At 45.1% G+C, this 18129-nt stretch overlaps 1 protein-coding gene across 1 annotated transcript in view; it reads right to left on the bottom strand.

Moving 5' to 3' along the window:
- dctn1b (dynactin 1b) overlaps positions 1–18129 on the bottom strand; it is a 113582-nt gene that overhangs the window by 59165 nt on the left and 36288 nt on the right. Inside the window, exon 5 of the mRNA XM_084311599.1 lies at positions 733–753. Coding sequence (XP_084167725.1) covers positions 733–753 — 21 coding nt within the window. The remainder of the gene's footprint in view (positions 1–732; positions 754–18129) is intronic.

The raw sequence follows: 18129 nt of genomic DNA, 5'->3' as shown, positions 1-18129 counted from the left end.
AAATAAAACAGAAAACAGGACGTGAATAAAGAGAGGAAACACTACTAAAAAGCAATAAACATCAATGTGAAGAAATATAAACACAACACGGAGTACGTTACGCTGTGAGGAAACAGAGTGGCGCTGTGGACAACGTGTTGTCATTCTTCTCAGCTAAATTAATAGGTAATAAAGTGGACAATCTGGTACGCACACACACAGTACACACACAAAGGACACACACACACACATACTGTACATGGTACACACAAGGACAAGGTACACACACACACACAACACACACACATACAGTACACGGTACACACACACACATACACACAACACACACACATACAGTACACACAAGGTACACACACATACCACACATGGCACACACACACGGTACACACACGGTGCACACACATGGTATACACATACACGGTACACACACATGGTACACACAGTACACACACACATGGTACCCACTCGGTACACACACACATGGTGTACACACGGTACACATACACACACACACACACATGGTACCCACTCGGTACACACACACATGGTACACACACGGTACACATACACACACACACGCACACGCGCGCACACACACACACACACACACACACACACACACACACACACACACACACGATACACACACAACTGCATGAGGAGCATGGGGGGGAAAAGGGCATAAATGTGTAAAAACCCATGAAGGTCTGAAGCCCTGCGGCCACGTCTCACCTTGGGCCTTCTGGCCGTGGTCTGAAGAAGAGAGCAGAGCGAGAAACGACAGGATTGGAGAAGAGGAGGAGGAGGAAGATGATCATGCAAAGGGCAGGGTGGGCCAGGTCAACGGGGGGGAGGAGAGAAACAGACATCCAGGGTTAGTCATACGAACGTATCATCATCATCATCATCATCATCATAAGATATCAGTACACAAGAGGATGAGGACGACTGAGGAAAAACCTCTGGGCTCGACTGGACTAGACCTCTTTTCCGACCTACTTTACGAGCCCAAAACACAATGCGAGGTGATTTGAAAAGGGAGCGCTCCTGTTCCATACCGCTCCTCCAGAGAGGCCTCCCAGAGGGGGGGGGGGGGGGGGGGGGGGGGGGGGGGGGCATTATCGTATCGGATGACACCTTCTTCCATATGGATGCGCTCTCTTGTTGTTCTCCCTCTGATCCTTCCACTCCCTTGTTCTTCCGCCGGCTCCCCCTGGTCACATGACCTCCTGGTCACATGACCACCACACCAGAGCCTGGTCACGTGACCTCCACACACCAGAGCCTGGTACGGCCGCCGTGGCCTAAATGGCTGCATTGTGTCACGGCGGACGCGCGGCCGAATCCGGGTTCAAAACGCGACTCTGTTCTGCTCCTGTGGACGTCGTCACATGCCATCTCTCGCAGATCTTGGATCAGATCTTGGAATGGATAGAAGTTTTTTTTCCCCCGAGACTGTAGAGTATCACGGGAGTCTCCTGTTGGCACGCTATGAGATGGCTGACAAAGAGTTGTGATAATGTTGTCGTGCGAATCACTGTTGTTTCATAAAGAGCACACGATTCAGAAAGGTGGAAACGTTCATCACAGACTGTGATTGACACGTTCACCACAGACTGTGATTGACATGTTAGCCACAGACTGTGATTGACATGTTCACCACAGACTGTGATTGACACGTTCACCACAGACTGTGATTGACATGTTCACCACAGACTGTGATTGACACGTTCACCACAGACTGTGATTGACACGTTCACCACAGACTGTGATTGACATGTTAGCCACAGACTGTGATTGACATGTTCACCACAGACTGTGATTGACACGTTCACCACAGACTGTGATTGACATGTTCACCACAGACTGTGATTGACACGTTCACCACAGACTGTGATTGACACGTTCACCACAGACTGTGATTGACATGTTCACCACAGAGACTGTGATTGACATGTTCACCACAGACTGTGATTGACACATTCACCACAGACTGTGATTGACACGTTCACCACAGACTGTGATTGACACGTTCACCACAGACTGTGATTGACACGTTCACCACAGACTGTGATTGACATGTTCACCACAGAGACTGTGATTGACACATTCACCACAGAGACTGTGATTGACATGTTCACCACAGACTGTGATTGACACGTTCACCACAGACTGTGATTGACACGTTCACCACAGACTGTGATTGACACGTTCACCACAGACTGTGATTGACACGTTCACCACAGACTGTGATTGACACGTTCACCACAGACTGTGATTGACATGTCCACCACAGACTGACATTTTCTGATTCTCATGCACCAAAAAAACAACATTGATCTCCAGGCCGACATTCACATGATGACAGCTATCGTACAGTATATATATAGACAGTTTCAACTTGACAACAAAATCAAACATACAAGAATGGACTAACATTTTGAGTGCCTGTCAGCTACCAATATTAGCAAGACACTGCAACAGGAAGTAAACTTGGGTCCATTTTAGAATGTTTGTTGTCGAGTCGAGACCAGTCTGCAACGGCCAAATGACTGGAACGGGGAATAGCCATTCTATCATTTCAAGTGCTGTGGTTGTCAGACAGCAGACTACACCTAGCCTGAGCTGACCTGGATACAGGGAGTTGTTAAAACAGCATCCTTTCTCAGCTCTGTGTGTTACAGCCTACAAGGAAAATCTCTCTGCCAACCACGAAATAACCCTTAATAAACCCTCAATAACCAAGTACAATTCACTAAAATACCAATTTAACGTTTCACTGAACATTTAATCAGCTATTCACTGAACAATTTGTCTCACTTGGTGTGCCTACGTTCCAAAACCCTTTCCTCTCTCCTATCCTAGTGCTCGCTGTGTTTTACGTGACTGTAGCCTCGGCTGGTTACTGTAGCATCCCTTACTGGATTAGCGTTGGTTGCATTCGGTAGGGATTACTACTAGTCACGACTAACAGCTGTGTGGAATAAAAGAGGCGACAGCCCGGTAGAAGCCGTGGCATCCTTCAGAATAAAGGACCGTCACTGCCACCGGTGTGAGTTACACTGTCTATGAACGAGCTGCATACACTTGTCCCCTAAACACGACCTAAAAACCACCGGACTCCTCAAACCGGTTTGAACGGTGATCTGATTATATGTCAAAAGCTAGACTTCTGGCTCTTGATGTGTGTTGCAGCAAAAACGACACCGAAACACAGTCACAGTACCGCCGACCGAGACAAACGACACAAGTAAACTCTAAATGGAAAAAAAGTAAAACAGATGCGTGAAAAAGCATTAATTAATGAATGGAAAAAAAGACAGCATGGAACTGGGACATCCATGAGCACTCAGGTAAGAATATTCAAGACGGCACGGTGACAAGGCGTGTGTACAGTATGACATCTTGAATTAGCTTTTCCCAGAAAGATCAAACATCTCGTTATACATCAATAGAAAAAAAAGGACCCCACCTCCTCCCACAAAAAAAAATAAGCATGGATGAAATCTCCCAGGAATGATCTGTGCAGCAGCCCTGCTAGCTCGACTAATGGATGACATCAACATCAATGACGACAACATCAACAACGACAACAAGAAGAAGAAGAACAACAACAACAACAACAACAACAACAACACCCCAGAGAAACGCATCAGACGGCTGTTCTGTTCCGTACCTTCCGCGGTGCGGGAGTCTGTCTCATCATTTTTGCAAGAGAAGGAGACACGACACAAACACACAGACTCAATCACAGAGAGTCACACATACGCATGATCCGTTCACACACGCCAGCTGGGGTGGGGTGGAGGGGGGGGGGGGGGACGACGACGACGACGACAGACGATGACACACAGGCAGCCGGGGACGCCGAATCCCAGAGAGACGCTGAGAGGAGACAGCAGCAGCAGCAGCGGAGACGAGGTTACAGGCGGACGGACGGAAGACAGCCGGTCCAGCAGACAGACGGACAGACAAGACAAGACAAGACAAGACAGACGGACGGATGGAGACAACAGGCTCCAGCCGCACACAGTTCTTCTCAGGCTCCGAGGCTGCGATGCAAATGGCTGCAGCTCTTTTCCCAGCCTCTCCTCCCTCTCTCTCTCTCTCTCTCTCTCCCTCCCTCCCTCCGCTACAGTCCTTTACGTCCTCTCCGCCGGCTCTCCAGCAGCTCAGACTCTTTCATAACCGGAGCGCTCTGCGCGGCCGTCACTCAGTCAGTCAGTCCTCTGCTCGCTGCTCCGATTAAGACTCTGACATCATGCGGCTACAGCCTCTGACGAGCCACTGTTCTCCTGACTGGCACCTCCCCTCTCCCTCTCTCTCTTGCTCTCTCTCTCTCTCTCCTCCCCCCCTCTCTCTCTCTATCTCCTGCTCTCTCTCTCTATCTCCTGCTCTCTCTCTCTATCTCCTGCTCTCTCTCTCTCTATCTCCTGTTATCTCCCTCCTGCTTCCTCTCCTGCTCTCTCTCTCTCTCTCTCTCTCCCTCTCTCCTGCTCACTCTCTCTCCCCCTCTCCCTCCTCCTCCTCCTCCTCTCCCCCGTCTCCTTCCCACTGCTGCTCCTCTGCTTATTGTGATCTGCCAGCCAATACCCTGCTCCGGCATTACATCATTACCCCCCCCCCCCCCCCCGCACACACACTCACTCATCCCCATCTCCATCACAAATGCAGATGGATGGAGAGAGGAGTTATTGTGTGAGTGTGTGTGTGTGTGTGTGTGTGTGTGTGTGTGTGCGTGTGTGTGTGTGTGTGTGGGGTGTGAGGGGCGGGGCTGTGCACAGAGAAGGAGAGAGAGAGAGTGTGTGTGCGTGTGTGTGTGTGTGTGTGGGGTGTGAGGGGCGGGGCTGTGCACAGAGAAGGAGAGAGAGAGAGTGTGAGAGAGGGGGGGCAGAGGGCGGGGCAGTGAACTGGGTTGGTGGGGGTAAATGGGTATCAGCAGTGATGCAAGCCTCCCCTCCTCCTGTATCCTAGCAACAATGCCTGAATTCCTCATAATACGGGCTCATTAAAATGAGATTTGCAAAACAATAGGGATTCCCAGGGTGTGTGTCTGGGTGTACATCATAACCACTGTTGATACTAGTAGTTTACTGAAACACTACACTGTACACAAATCATTATTCCACAGAACACGCCTCTGTTAAACCACGCTAGTGTTTCAATGAGGAAATGCAAATTCTGATTAACAGAAATTGCGGTGTAAAAAAACAATATTAGACTAATTAAAATCAAAATACCTACGCTTGGCCAAATAACCGTTTGATTTAGCACCAACCTCTCCGTAATCTCCTTCACTGTGCCAACAGCTCAGTGAGAAGAGAAAGGCATGTAAGAGGTTTGATTTAATTAAGACAACCTACTTAGCACTTAGCTAAGATCTTTACACCCAAAAACGCATACGACTGTGGAAATGGAATACAAGGTAATTTATTTATGAATACAATGAAACTTACTTTCATCATTATTGGTAAGCTACCTCCTTATACTACATCATTATTGGTAAGCTACCTCCTTATACTACATCATTATTGGTAAGCTACCTCCTTATACTACATCATTATTGGTAAGCTACCTCCTTATACTACATCATTATTGGTAAGCTACCTCCTTATACTACATCATTATTGGTAAGCTACCTCCTTAAACTACACATCATTATTGGTAAGCTACCTCCTTATACTACATCATTATTGGTAAGCTACCTCCTTATACTACATCATTATTGGTAACCTACCTCCTTATACTACATCATTATTGGTAAGCAGGCGGCTGGGTGGCGTAGCGGAGATTGCGCTCGTCACCAATGCAAGATACTCCGGTCTCGAATCCCGGTGTCAGCATTGCCTGCGGCTTGGGCCAGTCGTCATACTATCTCAATTGGCAGAGTTAGGGGGTGGAAGTCAATGGGTGGGGATTGGACGTTGTGGACAGCGACTCCTACAGGTCGGTTGGGTGACGCCTGCACAGCAGAGACAAGAAGTATCGGGGGCAGCGTGAGCCTCCCACGCGTTACTCCTCGCCACTGAGAGTCCGCGCTGTCTGGTGAAAAGATGCGACAGGCTGCCTCCTCGTGTACCGGAGGGGACACATGATGCAAGGCTTCCTCACTACAACCGACCAGTGGGAGGCATAATCTAGCAACGTTCAAGACAGGGGAGGGGAGAATTGGCAATACAAAATTGGGATGGGAGAAAAATAGAAAATAAGGAGAAAAAGTGGATCAAAAAAATTATTATTATTGGTAAGCTACCTCCTTATACTACATCATTATTGGTAAGCTACCTCCTTATATTACATCATTATTGGTAAGATACCTCCTTATACTACATCATTATTGGTAAGCTACCTCCTTATATTACATCATTATTGGTAAGCTACCTTAGAACCCATTCTAGTGACTGGCCGGTCCTTAAGGTCCCCCAGAGTTTGCTCTGAACAGTGTGAATCTGCATTTTGCTATGATGCCCCTCTAGCTCATGGAATTAACTACAACAGTCCTTTAAAGCTTGAGATTCTCCCCTCTGTTGCAGAGTTTAAGACCTTGATCTCCAACCTTTGTCAATCAAGTTGTACAATTGATTTGTTATGCTTGCTTTTGCCCCGTCCTGTTGTCCTATTGTTATGATTTTATATGCTTTTTATTTTTGCTGTATTTCTGTATGGACACTCGACTGTGACTGTAAATGAGGGACATCTCATTTGCCTTTTGAGTTTAAATAAAGGTTTGAAATTAAATTATATATTAAATTAAATTAACTTAAATGTGTATCCATTACAAGACACTGAGGGGGAAATGTGTTCTGTTGAAATATTGAGGAGCATCTCTTCCTCTATCTCTCCATCATCCCACACTCTTAAGTGCTGCTCGTAGACACTGTGCTTGGAGGAGAGAGGATGTCGGGTGTAGCATCAGGTTCCTGTGCTTGGAGGAGAGAGGGAGAGAGGACGGTGGGATGTTGGGGTGTAAGTAGCAGGTTCCTGTGCTTGGAGGAGAGAGGGAGAGAGGATGGTGGGATGTTGGGGTGTAAGTATCAGGTTCCTGCATTAGCAGCACAGGCAGGGAGGAACCAGGGACACCGGCCTGCAGTCCAAACAAGCCAGAGCCGATAGAATTACTGCCCCAACAGCACCAGCACAGCATAATGCTGCATAATGCTGCATAATGCTGTCAGCGTGTCCAACCTTCGCAAAACAGTACACTGCAAAATGTATATATATATATTTAGGGCTGTCAGTTTATTGCGTTAATTAGATTAATTAATTACACAGCAAATTATCCCGTTATGAAAATTAACTCAAAATTAATAATGTTTTTTTTTTTATCTCATTCATTCCATAAGAACGTAGAATACACATTTACAGACTTTTTTAATATGGTCCATTTGCATGTTCTTGGTATCTGATTCTAGGGACATCTATGGATCTCAGGGAATGTATTCCCAGTGTCATAAATACTGTGTCTGTTACTAGGCTTGAGTAAATTGTAATGAACCAAATGAGAATATCAATACTTTTTTTTTTATCTTTTAACACCATGCTCAAATTGACCAGACCTGAAAAATCTAAGCAAATTAATAAATGGAAGATGAAAACAGAAAACAGAAGGTTTTGTAGATACAGTACTGAATTCTGCCATCCGGACACATGCAATTTGAAATATGATTATAGAATATAGAATATCAGGCATAAAATGGTTATGCGAATAAAATGCGATTAATTAGATTAATTAATTACAAATCCTGTATTTAATTAGATTAATTATTTTAATCGCCTGACAGCACTAATATATATAAGTACAAAAAAAGAAAAAAAGTGTATTTTTGTAGTTCAATATATCGCTAATTCAAACATCTGTAACCAACATAAAGATTGTGAGCAATGTTTCCACTTAAAGCCTGGTAGATTTAACGCACCTAAAATAGTTAAACTATTTTCAAATATATTTCTGTTCAGGTCCGCAGTTTGTTTTGTCTAACAGATATAAAAAAAAAGAACAGCTGCATAATATATCTTAGAACACAAATCAGAGCCACACATTAATACACCTGGGGAGTGAGGTTCCACCTGTGATTTCCCTCGTTGTAGCCTCTCACTGAAGCCTCTCACTGAAGATCAAACCTATATATTACAGCCAAACCGTTGTGTTGGTTCATGGTCTTTGACAGAGGTATATATTATTTAAATGTTATACTGTTACAACCAATACACGTAAATGTTTTAACTCAATGTTTGAGAAAATGTGTTTTACATCGTAATTGTACTTGTTTCCATAGTAACTACTACAGTGCCCATAAGCCTCTCTGATCGGCGACCAATCACAAGAGCACAACTAGTCTGACGTTGGTATCCCTTGTCATTCTCATTGGTTATCGCGGCATTTGACTCCATCCATCGAAGACATCAACGTCAAAAACATGAAAACTACGGTGTTTAAAAACAAACGAGTCAGGTAATCACAAGTATATAATTCCAACAATATATTATGTCCGTTGTTTTGACTATTTTGGATTCATGACATCGTCCTCTTCAGCATTCACTGGAGACTGGCCCTCAAATAGTGATGCTTATGGGTACTGTATTACGGTATTACTTTGTGTAGTGTGAGTAAAGATTCAATTGCATTAGGTACACAGTCTTGTACCCATAACTTTTTTTTCAAATGTAAAAACGTTAAATGATAACTTAGACCCTTAGACCCTATTTGTGGTCTGTCTACCATGTACCTGACACATAGAGACCATAACTTCACTGATTGATCCAGTATTGAGCTAGCTACAATTTCCCTGCAGGCTCTCACTGGGCTACAATAGCAGACAATGGGCAATCGATTTATCGTTAAAAACAACGATAAATGTGCTTTTCCAAGATGGGAAGCTCAGGGTGTATTCTTACCGGTCTCAGTCTGCTCGCCTGTGAAATGTATCGCAATCCGAATGTTGAAACAACAGTTCCATTTGAAACAGAACTATTTTCACCGACTGAACTACGCACTGTAAAGTTCCACACTCTAGCTAGTCGTAGAGAGGGTCCAGGAGAGAAAGCTGGATGTTGGGACTGCGATACATTTCACAGGAGAGCACCATGGGACCGGTAAGAATACACCATGAGCTTCCCGTCTCGGAAAAACACATTTATCGTTGTTTTTGCAAAGGATTTACAATAGCCGATTGTCTGCTATTCTAGCCGGGTGAAACCCTGCAGGGAAATTGTAGCCAGCTGGAATGATCAGTGAAATGATGGTCTCTATGTCAGGTACATGGTAGACAGACCATGAATAGGGTCTAAGGTCCAAAATAGCAAAGTTATCCTTTAATTATGCTCAACTCAGCTCCCGTCAAATGTCAGAACCATATAAGTGGAAATTAATCCGTAACCAGGCGGGTCTTAAAACTATCACCGTGACTCCCCAGGTCTAATAGCTCTCAATTTATGGCCGGACAGATGCTTTTACCCCCCATTAATAATCTAGTCTAATCCCACTGTATAGTGGGAGGAACATTCCTACAGAGAGCACTTCATCCTGTATGCATTAGTGAGCGGGTTTGACATCTAGGTGACATTTCAGCTTCAATATTCCTGCGTCTGTGAAAAGCTCTGCATGACATTCACCTCAGACAGTCATTAATTCTAATCGGCTGGACTCAGATAGTGTCGGGGCTTTTAAAGGAATGGTTCTGACATTTCTCATGTCAGGCGGCTACGTTTCCTCACAGGTCAGCTGTGACATTGCGGGGGAAGACACTCTTTACTGCCGCGTTAGTTAACCAAAGAAAACGTCCAAGCTGTTAGCGTTCCTGTTAGATACAAATAAGTACTGCTAGCCACTGGATAGTTCATTAGCCTGCAGCTAGGGTTAAATGCTAACGAGCCATTTGCAGCTAGCTTGAAGTCAAATTTTAAGGCCCTTATTGGTAAGCTACCTTCTTATACTACATCATTATAGGTAAGCTACCTCCTTATACTACATCATTATTGGTAAGCTACCTTCTTATACTACATCATTATTGGTAAGCTACCTTCTTATACTACATCATTATAGGTAAGCTACCTCCTTATACTACATCATTATAGGTAAGCTACCTCCTTATACAACATCATTATTGGTAAGCTACCTTCTTATACTACATCATTATTGGTAAGCTACCTCCTTATATTACATCATTATTGGTAAGCTACCTCCTTATACTACATCATTATTGGTAAGCTACCTCCTTATATTACATCATTATTGGTAAGCTACCTTCTTATACTACATCATTATTGGTAAACAACCTCCTTATACTACATCATTATTGGTAAGCTACCTCCTTATACTACATTATTATTGGTAAGCTACCTCCTCCTTATACTACATCATTATTGGTAAACGACCTCCTTATACTACATCATTATTGGTAAGCTACCTCCTTATACTACATCATTATTGGCTACCTCATTATACTACATCATTATTGGTAAGCTACCTCCTTATACTACATCATTATTGGTAAGCTACCTCCTTATACTACATCATTATTGGTAAGCTACCTCCTTATACTACATCATTATTGGTAAGCTACCTCCTTATACTACATCATTATTGGTAAGCTACTTCCTTATACTACATCATTATTGGTAAGCTACCTCCTTATACTACATCATTATTGGTAAGCTACCTCCTTATACTACAACATTATTGGTAAGCTACTTCCTTATACTATATCACTATTGGTAAGCTACCTCCTTATACTACATCATTATTGGTAAGCTACCTCCTTATACTACATCATTATTGGTAAGCTACCTCCTTATACTACATCATTATTGGTAAGCTACCTCCTTATACTACATCATTATTGGTAAGCTACCTCCTTATACTACAGAGTCCTTAAAGTCCTTAAAGCTTGAGATTCTCCCCTCTGTTGCAGAGTTTAAACCCTTGATCTCCATCCTTTGTCAATCAAGTTGTACGTGTTTTAATTGATTGTTATCCTTACTTGTATTATTGTTGTGATTTTATATGCCGTGTGATTTGACATGTCTTTTTTAGCTTAACTCTGTACGTGTACACGCGACGTGACTGTGAATGAGGGAAACATCAGTTGCCTTTTCGAGTTTAAATAAAGGTTTGAAATGAAATGTGCAGTTTCTTCCCCCGCGTTGACCACGGTGAAGAAACATATAAGAGACTAACATTTAAAAAGGTCAACGTTTCCCTTTTATTAAGCCTCCTGGTTTCTGAGACGGCAGACATGTTCTGAGGTCCACAGATGGGGAAGCGCCCGCGGACGCTAAGTACCTCCCCAGCTGAGTACATCCGAGCTGAGTACATCGGAACTGACAGAAGATCCATACTGCGCTCTCAGGGAGTCATATGCCTCCGCGAGCGGCCGCCGGTTTGAAACCCACTTTTGGACCACTGAGTTCACCCCCCCCCCCGGACATGACTAGATACTTTCAAGAGTGGGTCACGTCTGTTATGACTCAGCTGGTGGACCGTCTGACGAGCACCTGAGCAGACAGACAGACAGACAGACAGACAGACAGACAGACAGACAGACAGACAGACAGACAGACAGGCAGACAGACAGACAGACAGACAGGCAGACAGACAGACAGACAGGGTGACACAGAGACACAGTGCGAGGGAGCCACAGCTGAACAAAGGCTGCCAGAGGAGAGCACAGAGCAAAATGTGGGGAGGGAGAGAGAGAGAGAGAGAGAGAGAGAGAGAGAGAGAGAGAGAGAGAGAGAGAGAGAGAGAGAGAGAGAGAGAGAGAGAGAGAGAGAGAGAGATGACAGGGAGGGGAGGATGAGAGAAACGGGTACGATCTCTTTTGGTGTCTCACATTCGCTCTCACGCAGACACGGGGAGAACAACAACAACAACAACAACAACAACAACAACAACAACAACAACAACAACAACAGTTATCATCACGACTGAGGATGAAGGTGGGGGTGATGAGCTGCTGGGAATTATGGGTAATAATGGGAGTGACAGGCCCCCCCGCCAGGCCATCATGCAGAAGCTCGGACCACACAGAGCCGCGGTCGCCGCGGTTACCGCGGTCGTCATAACATTACCACCACCACTGTGTACCGAGGGTAGAGAAACATGCGGCACCTTTTTAAGCTTCACTCCTCGCTGCGTGGTCGGAAGGAAGGAGGGAGGGAGGGTGCAAAGGGTGAAGGTTAGAGGTCACAGAGTTCATCAGTGAATAAGTGGCATGCTGAAGGTGATGGGAGTTGTGAGTCTCCCGTGCTCTCCGCTGATCAAAGGTCAAAGGTCAAAGATACACAGTATGCATACCGGGACACACACACACACACACAGACACACACACACACAGACAGACAGACAGAAGCTCGTTCTCTCTCTCTCATATCCACACATTCCTCATTTAGTTCATTTTCACCTTGACACAACAAGAAAGGTTCTGTGAAAATATACATTTGCTATTAGTCAAGAACATGAAAAGTTCTAAAGTGAAAAGTTCTAAAGTGCCAAAAAGAGTCATAAAATATCCTGGTACAGAATAATGGAAATAAAAAATATTCAAATGTTCTCAGAGATACCTGCAGATACGGCTCTGGTTGTAAAGAGTGAGCTACTGTAGGCTCTGGTTGTAAAGAGTGAGCTACTGTAGACTCTGGTTGTAAAGAGTGAGCTACTGTAGACTCTGGTTGTAAAGAGTGAGCTACTGTAGACTCTGGTTGTAAAGAGTGAGCTACTGTAGACTCTGGTTGTAAAGAGTGAACTACTGTAGGCTCTGGTTGTAAAGAGTGAACTACTGTAGGCTCTGGTTGTAAAGAGTGAGCTACTGTAGGCTCTGGTTGTAAAGAGTGAGCTACTGTGGGCTCTGGTTGTAAAGAGTGAGCTACTGTAGGCTCTGGTTGTAAAGAGTGAGCTACTGTAGGCTCTGGTTGTAAAGAGTGAGCTACTGTAGACTCTGGTTGTAAAGAGTGAGCTACTGTAGGCTCTGGTTGTAAAGAGTGAACTACTGTAGGCTCTGGTTGTAAAGAGTGAGCTACTGTGGGCTCTGGTTGTAAAGAGTGAACTACTGTAGGCTCTGGTTGTAAAGAGTGAGCTGTAGGCTCTGGTTGTAAAGAGTGAGCTACTGTAGACTCTGGTTGTAAAGAGTGAGCTACTGTAGACTCTGGTTGTAAAGAGTGAGCTACTGTAGGCTCTGGTTGTAAAGAGTGAGCTACTGTAGACTCAGGTTGTAAAGAGTGAGCTACTGTAGACTCTGGTTGTAAAGAGTGAGCTACTGTAGACTCTGGTTGTAAAGAGTGAGCTACTGTAGACTCTGGTTGTAAAGAGTGAGCTACTGTAGACTCTGGTTGTAAAGAGTGAGCTACTGTAGGCTCTGGTTGTAAAGAGTGAGCTACTGTAGGCTCTGGTTGTAAAGAGTGAACTGTAGGCTCTGGTTGTAAAGAGTGAGCTACTGTAGACTCTGGTTGTAAAGAGTGAGCTACTGTAGACTCTGGTTGTAAAGAGTGAGCTACTGTAGGCTCTGGTTGTAAAGAGTGAGCTACTGTAGACTCTGGTTGTAAAGAGTGAGCTACTGTAGACTCTGGTTGTAAAGAGTGAGCTACTGTAGACTCTGGTTGTAAAGAGTGAGCTACTGTAGGCTCTGGTTGTAAAGAGTGAACTGTAGGCTCTGGTTGTAAAGAGTGAGCTACTGTAGACTCTGGTTGTAAAGAGTGAACTACTGTAGACTCTGGTTGTAAAGAGTGAGCTACTGTAGACTCAGGTTGTAAAGAGTGAGCTACTGTAGGCTCTGGTTGTAAAGAGTGAGCTACTGTAGGCTCTGGGTGTAAAGAGTGAACTACTGTAGACTCTGGTTGTAAAGAGTGAGCTACTGTAGGTTCTGGTTGTAAAGAGTGAACTACTGTAGACTCTGGTTGTAAAGAGTGAGCTACTGTAGACTCTGGTTGTAAAGAGTGAGCTACTGTAGGCTCTGGTTGTAAAGAGTGAGCTACTGTAGACTCTGGTTGTAAAGAGTGAGCTACTGTAGACTCTGGTTGTAAAGAGTGAACTACTGTAGGCTCTGGTTGTAAAGAGTGAGCTACTGTAGGCTCTGGGTGTAAAGAGTGAACTACTGTAGACTCTGGTTGTAAAGAGTGAGCTACTGTAGGCTCTGGTTGTAAAGAGTGAGCTACTGTAGACTCTGGGTGTAAAGAGTGAGCTACTGTAGGCTCTGGTTGTAAAGAGTGAGCTACTGTAGACTCTGGTTGTAAAGAGTGAGCTACTGTAGGCTCTGGTTGTAAAGAGTGAGCTACTGTAGACTCTGGTTGTAAAGAGTGAGCTACTGTAGGCTCTGGTTGTAAAGAGTGAGCTACTGTAGGCTCTGGTTGTAAAGAGTGAACTACTGTAGACTCTGGTTGTAAAGAGTGAGCTACTGTAGACTCTGGTTGTAAAGAGTGAGCTACTGTAGGCTCTGGTTGTAAAGAGTGAGCTACTGTAGGCTCTGGTTGTAAAGAGTGAGCTACTGTAGACTCTGGTTGTAAAGAGTGAGCTATAGGCTCTGGTTGTAAAGAGTGAGCTACTGTAGGCTCTGGTTGTAAAGAGTGAGCTACTGTAGACTCTGGGTGTAAAGAGTGAGCTACTGTAGGCTCTGGTTGTAAAGAGTGAGCTACTGTAGGCTCTGGTTGTAAAGAGTGAGCTACTGTAGGCTCTGGTTGTAAAGAGTGAGCTACTGTAGACTCTGGTTGTAAAGAGTGAACTACTGTAGACTCTGGGTGTAAAGAGTGAGCTACTGTAGGCTCTGGTTGTAAAGAGTGAGCTACTGTACTCTGGTTGTAAAGAGTGAGCTACTGTAGACTCTGGTTGTAAAGAGTGAGCTACTGTAGACTCTGGTTGTAAAGAGTGAGCTACTGTAGGCTCTGGTTGTAAAGAGTGAGCTACTGTAGACTCTGGTTGTAAAGAGTGAGCTACTGTAGGCTCTGGTTGTAAAGAGTGAGCTACTGTACTCTGGTTGTAAAGAGTGAGCTACTGTATGCTCTGGTTGTAAAGAGTGAGCTACTGTACTCTGGTTGTAAAGAGTGAGCTACTGTACTCTGGTTGTAAAGAGTGAGCTACTGTATGCGCTGGTTGTAAAGAGTGAGCTACTGTAGACTCTGGTTGTAAAGAGTGAGCTACTGTAGGCTCTGGTTGTAAAGAGTGAGCTACTGTAGACTCTGGTTGTAAAGAGTGAGCTACTGTAGACTCTGGTTGTAAAGAGTGAGCTACTGTAGGCTCTGGTTGTAAAGAGTGAGCTACTGTAGGCTATGGGTGTAAAGAGTGAGCTACTGTAGACTCTGGTTGTAAAGAGTGAGCTACTGTAGACTCTGGTTGTAAAGAGTGAGCTACTGTATGTTCTGGTTGTAAAGAGTGAACTACTGTAGACTCTGGTTGTAAAGAGTGAGCTACTGTAGGCTCTGGTTGTAAAGAGTGAACTACTGTAGACTCTGGTTGTAAAGAGTGAGCTACTGTGGGCTCTGGTTGTAAAGAGTGAGCTACTGTAGACTCTGGTTGTAAAGAGTGAGCTACTGTAGACTCTGGTTGTAAAGAGTGAGCTACTGTGGGCTCTGGTTGTAAAGAGTGAGCTACTGTAGGCTCTGGGTGTAAAGAGTGAGCTACTGTAGGTTCTGGTTGTAAAGAGTGAACTACTGTAGACTCTGGTTGTAAAGAGTGAGCTACTGTAGGCTCTGGTTGTAAAGAGTGAGCTACTGTGGGCTCTGGTTGTAAAGAGTGAGCTACTGTAGGCTCTGGGTGTAAAGAGTGAGCTACTGTAGGTTCTGGTTGTAAAGAGTGAACTACTGTAGACTCTGGTTGTAAAGAGTGAACTACTGTAGACTCTGGTTGTAAAGAGTGAGCTACTGTAGACTCTGGTTGTAAAGAGTGAGCTACTGTAGACTCTGGTTGTAAAGAGTGAACTACTGTAGACTCTGGTTGTAAAGAGTGAGCTACTGTAGACTCTGGTTGTAAAGAGTGAGCTGTAGGCTCTGGTTGTAAAGAGTGAGCTACTGTAGGCTCTGGTTGTAAAGAGTGAGCTACTGTAGGCTCTGGTTGTAAAGAGTGAGCTACTGTAGGCTCTGGTTGTAAAGAGTGAGCTACTGTAGGCTCTGGTTGTAAAGAGTGAACTACTGTAGACTCTGGTTGTAAAGAGTGAGCTACTGTGGGCTCTGGTTGTAAAGAGTGAGCTACTGTAGACTCTGGTTGTAAGGAGTGAGCTACTGTAGGCTATGGTTGTAAGGAGTGAGCTGTAGGCTCTGGGTCAGGGTGACACGTGACCTGTCTGCTCTCATCAGCTGAGCCCTGATGAAGGGGAGGGGGGGCAGTATGAGGCCAAACAGAGGATCCGGGTCCACAGAGAGACCAGGTCCACAGAGACAGCAGGTCCACAGAGACACCAGGTCCACAGAGAGACCAGGTCCACAGAGAGACCAGGTCCACAGAGACAGCAGGTCCACAGAGAGACAGCAGGTCCACAGAGAGACAGCAGGTCCACAGAGAGACAGCAGGTCCACAGAGAGACAGCAGGTCCACAGAGAGACAGCAGGTCCACAGAGAGACAGCAGGTCCACAGAGAGACCAGGTCCACAGAGAGACAGCAGGTCCACAGAGAGACACCAGGTCCACAGAGACAGCAGGTCCACAGAGAGACCAGGTCCACAGAGAGACAGCAGGTCCACAGAGAGACAGCAGGTCCACAGAGAGACAGCAGGTCCACAGAGACACCAGGTCCACAGAGAGACAGCAGGTCCACAGAGAGACAGCAGGTCCACAGAGAGACAGCAGGTCCACAGAGACAGCAGGTCCACAGAGAGACAGCAGGTCCACAGAGACAGCAGATCCACAGAGACAGCAGGTCCACAGAGAGACAGCAGGTCCACAGAGAGACAGCAGGTCCACAGAGAGACAGCAGGTCCACAGAGAGACAGCAGGTCCACAGAGAGACAGCAGGTCCACAGAGAGACAGCAGGTCCACAGAGACAGCAGGTCCACAGAGAGACAGCAGGTCCACAGAGAGACAGCAGGTCCACAGAGAGACAGCAGGTCCACAGAGAGACAGCAGGTCCACAGAGAGACAGCAGGTCCACAGAGAGACAGCAGGTCCACAGAGAGACAGCAGGTCCACAGAGAGACAGCAGGTCCACAGAGACACCGTCATGGCTGCCATGATTCAGCAGCACAATAACTGGCTGCAGTGAAATCGGGGGCCGACGCAGAGGTCATGGTTCTAAAAGGTTTTTTATTAATAAGACTAGTAATATTGGATTCCGTGACTCGTACAGGATGTTAATAATGACTGTAGGGAAGGAAATCCCCAGAGCTGCTATAAATCAGCGACAAATTTCCAAAGAAGCGATTTGTCATCGTAGTAGACAACAAGCTCCGATTTCTTTTCCAATCTTCTCCGACATCCACCTGAGCCGGCTGTACATGATATTCACTTCAGACCTCAGACTGCAGCCCATCAATCATAATCGTGTCTACACTGTCTGGTCTGACTGTGTGCGACGCAGCTCGGCGGCGGCGGTGCTCCATCAGAGTTCCAGCTCCCGTCTGATACAAGTGGAACGTTTGACCTTTCGAGAGGAGCGGGGGAACGACCCCCGACGGGAGGAGGAGACGACGGGGCTCCGTTTGGATCAGGGGCCGAACTTCTGCCGCTCTTTTTCACTCGTTGTCCTCTATTATTAACCCTTTCACTACCACACTACAAAGTCGGGCTGTCTTAAATACTTCGAAGCTTCGAAGCTTCGTTCGATGGGCATGGGATTCGAATATGAAAATAAAATTCGATTATAAAATAAAATAAAAAAGATATAAATATATATATATTTTTTTGCTAAATCAACTCTGCCTCTCTTTGTTAATTACAACAAGCAATGCTGTTTGTTATTTAAGATGAGGTCGGACTCTGCTCTGACAGATTTGTGTTCATTGTGCTGCTTTTATAAAGCCTCAAATGACGGCTTACAATATTTCATAAAAGCAAAGTGTTTCGTTTGTCTAAGATTTAAAAAGGTTTAAACTTTACAGCACTGACAAAGTTGAACAAAGTGCTGTACAAGTCCCACAACATAAAAAAAATTGATTTCTTTTATTTTATTTATTTATTTATTTTATTTCGAAGCTTCGAATTAAAATCGAAT

Source organism: Notolepis coatsorum (assembly GCF_963971535.1).
Source record: "Notolepis coatsorum genome assembly, chromosome: 3".
Lineage (NCBI taxonomy): Eukaryota > Metazoa > Chordata > Actinopteri > Aulopiformes > Paralepididae > Notolepis > Notolepis coatsorum.
This window is presented reverse-complemented; position numbering and strand designations above follow the sequence as displayed.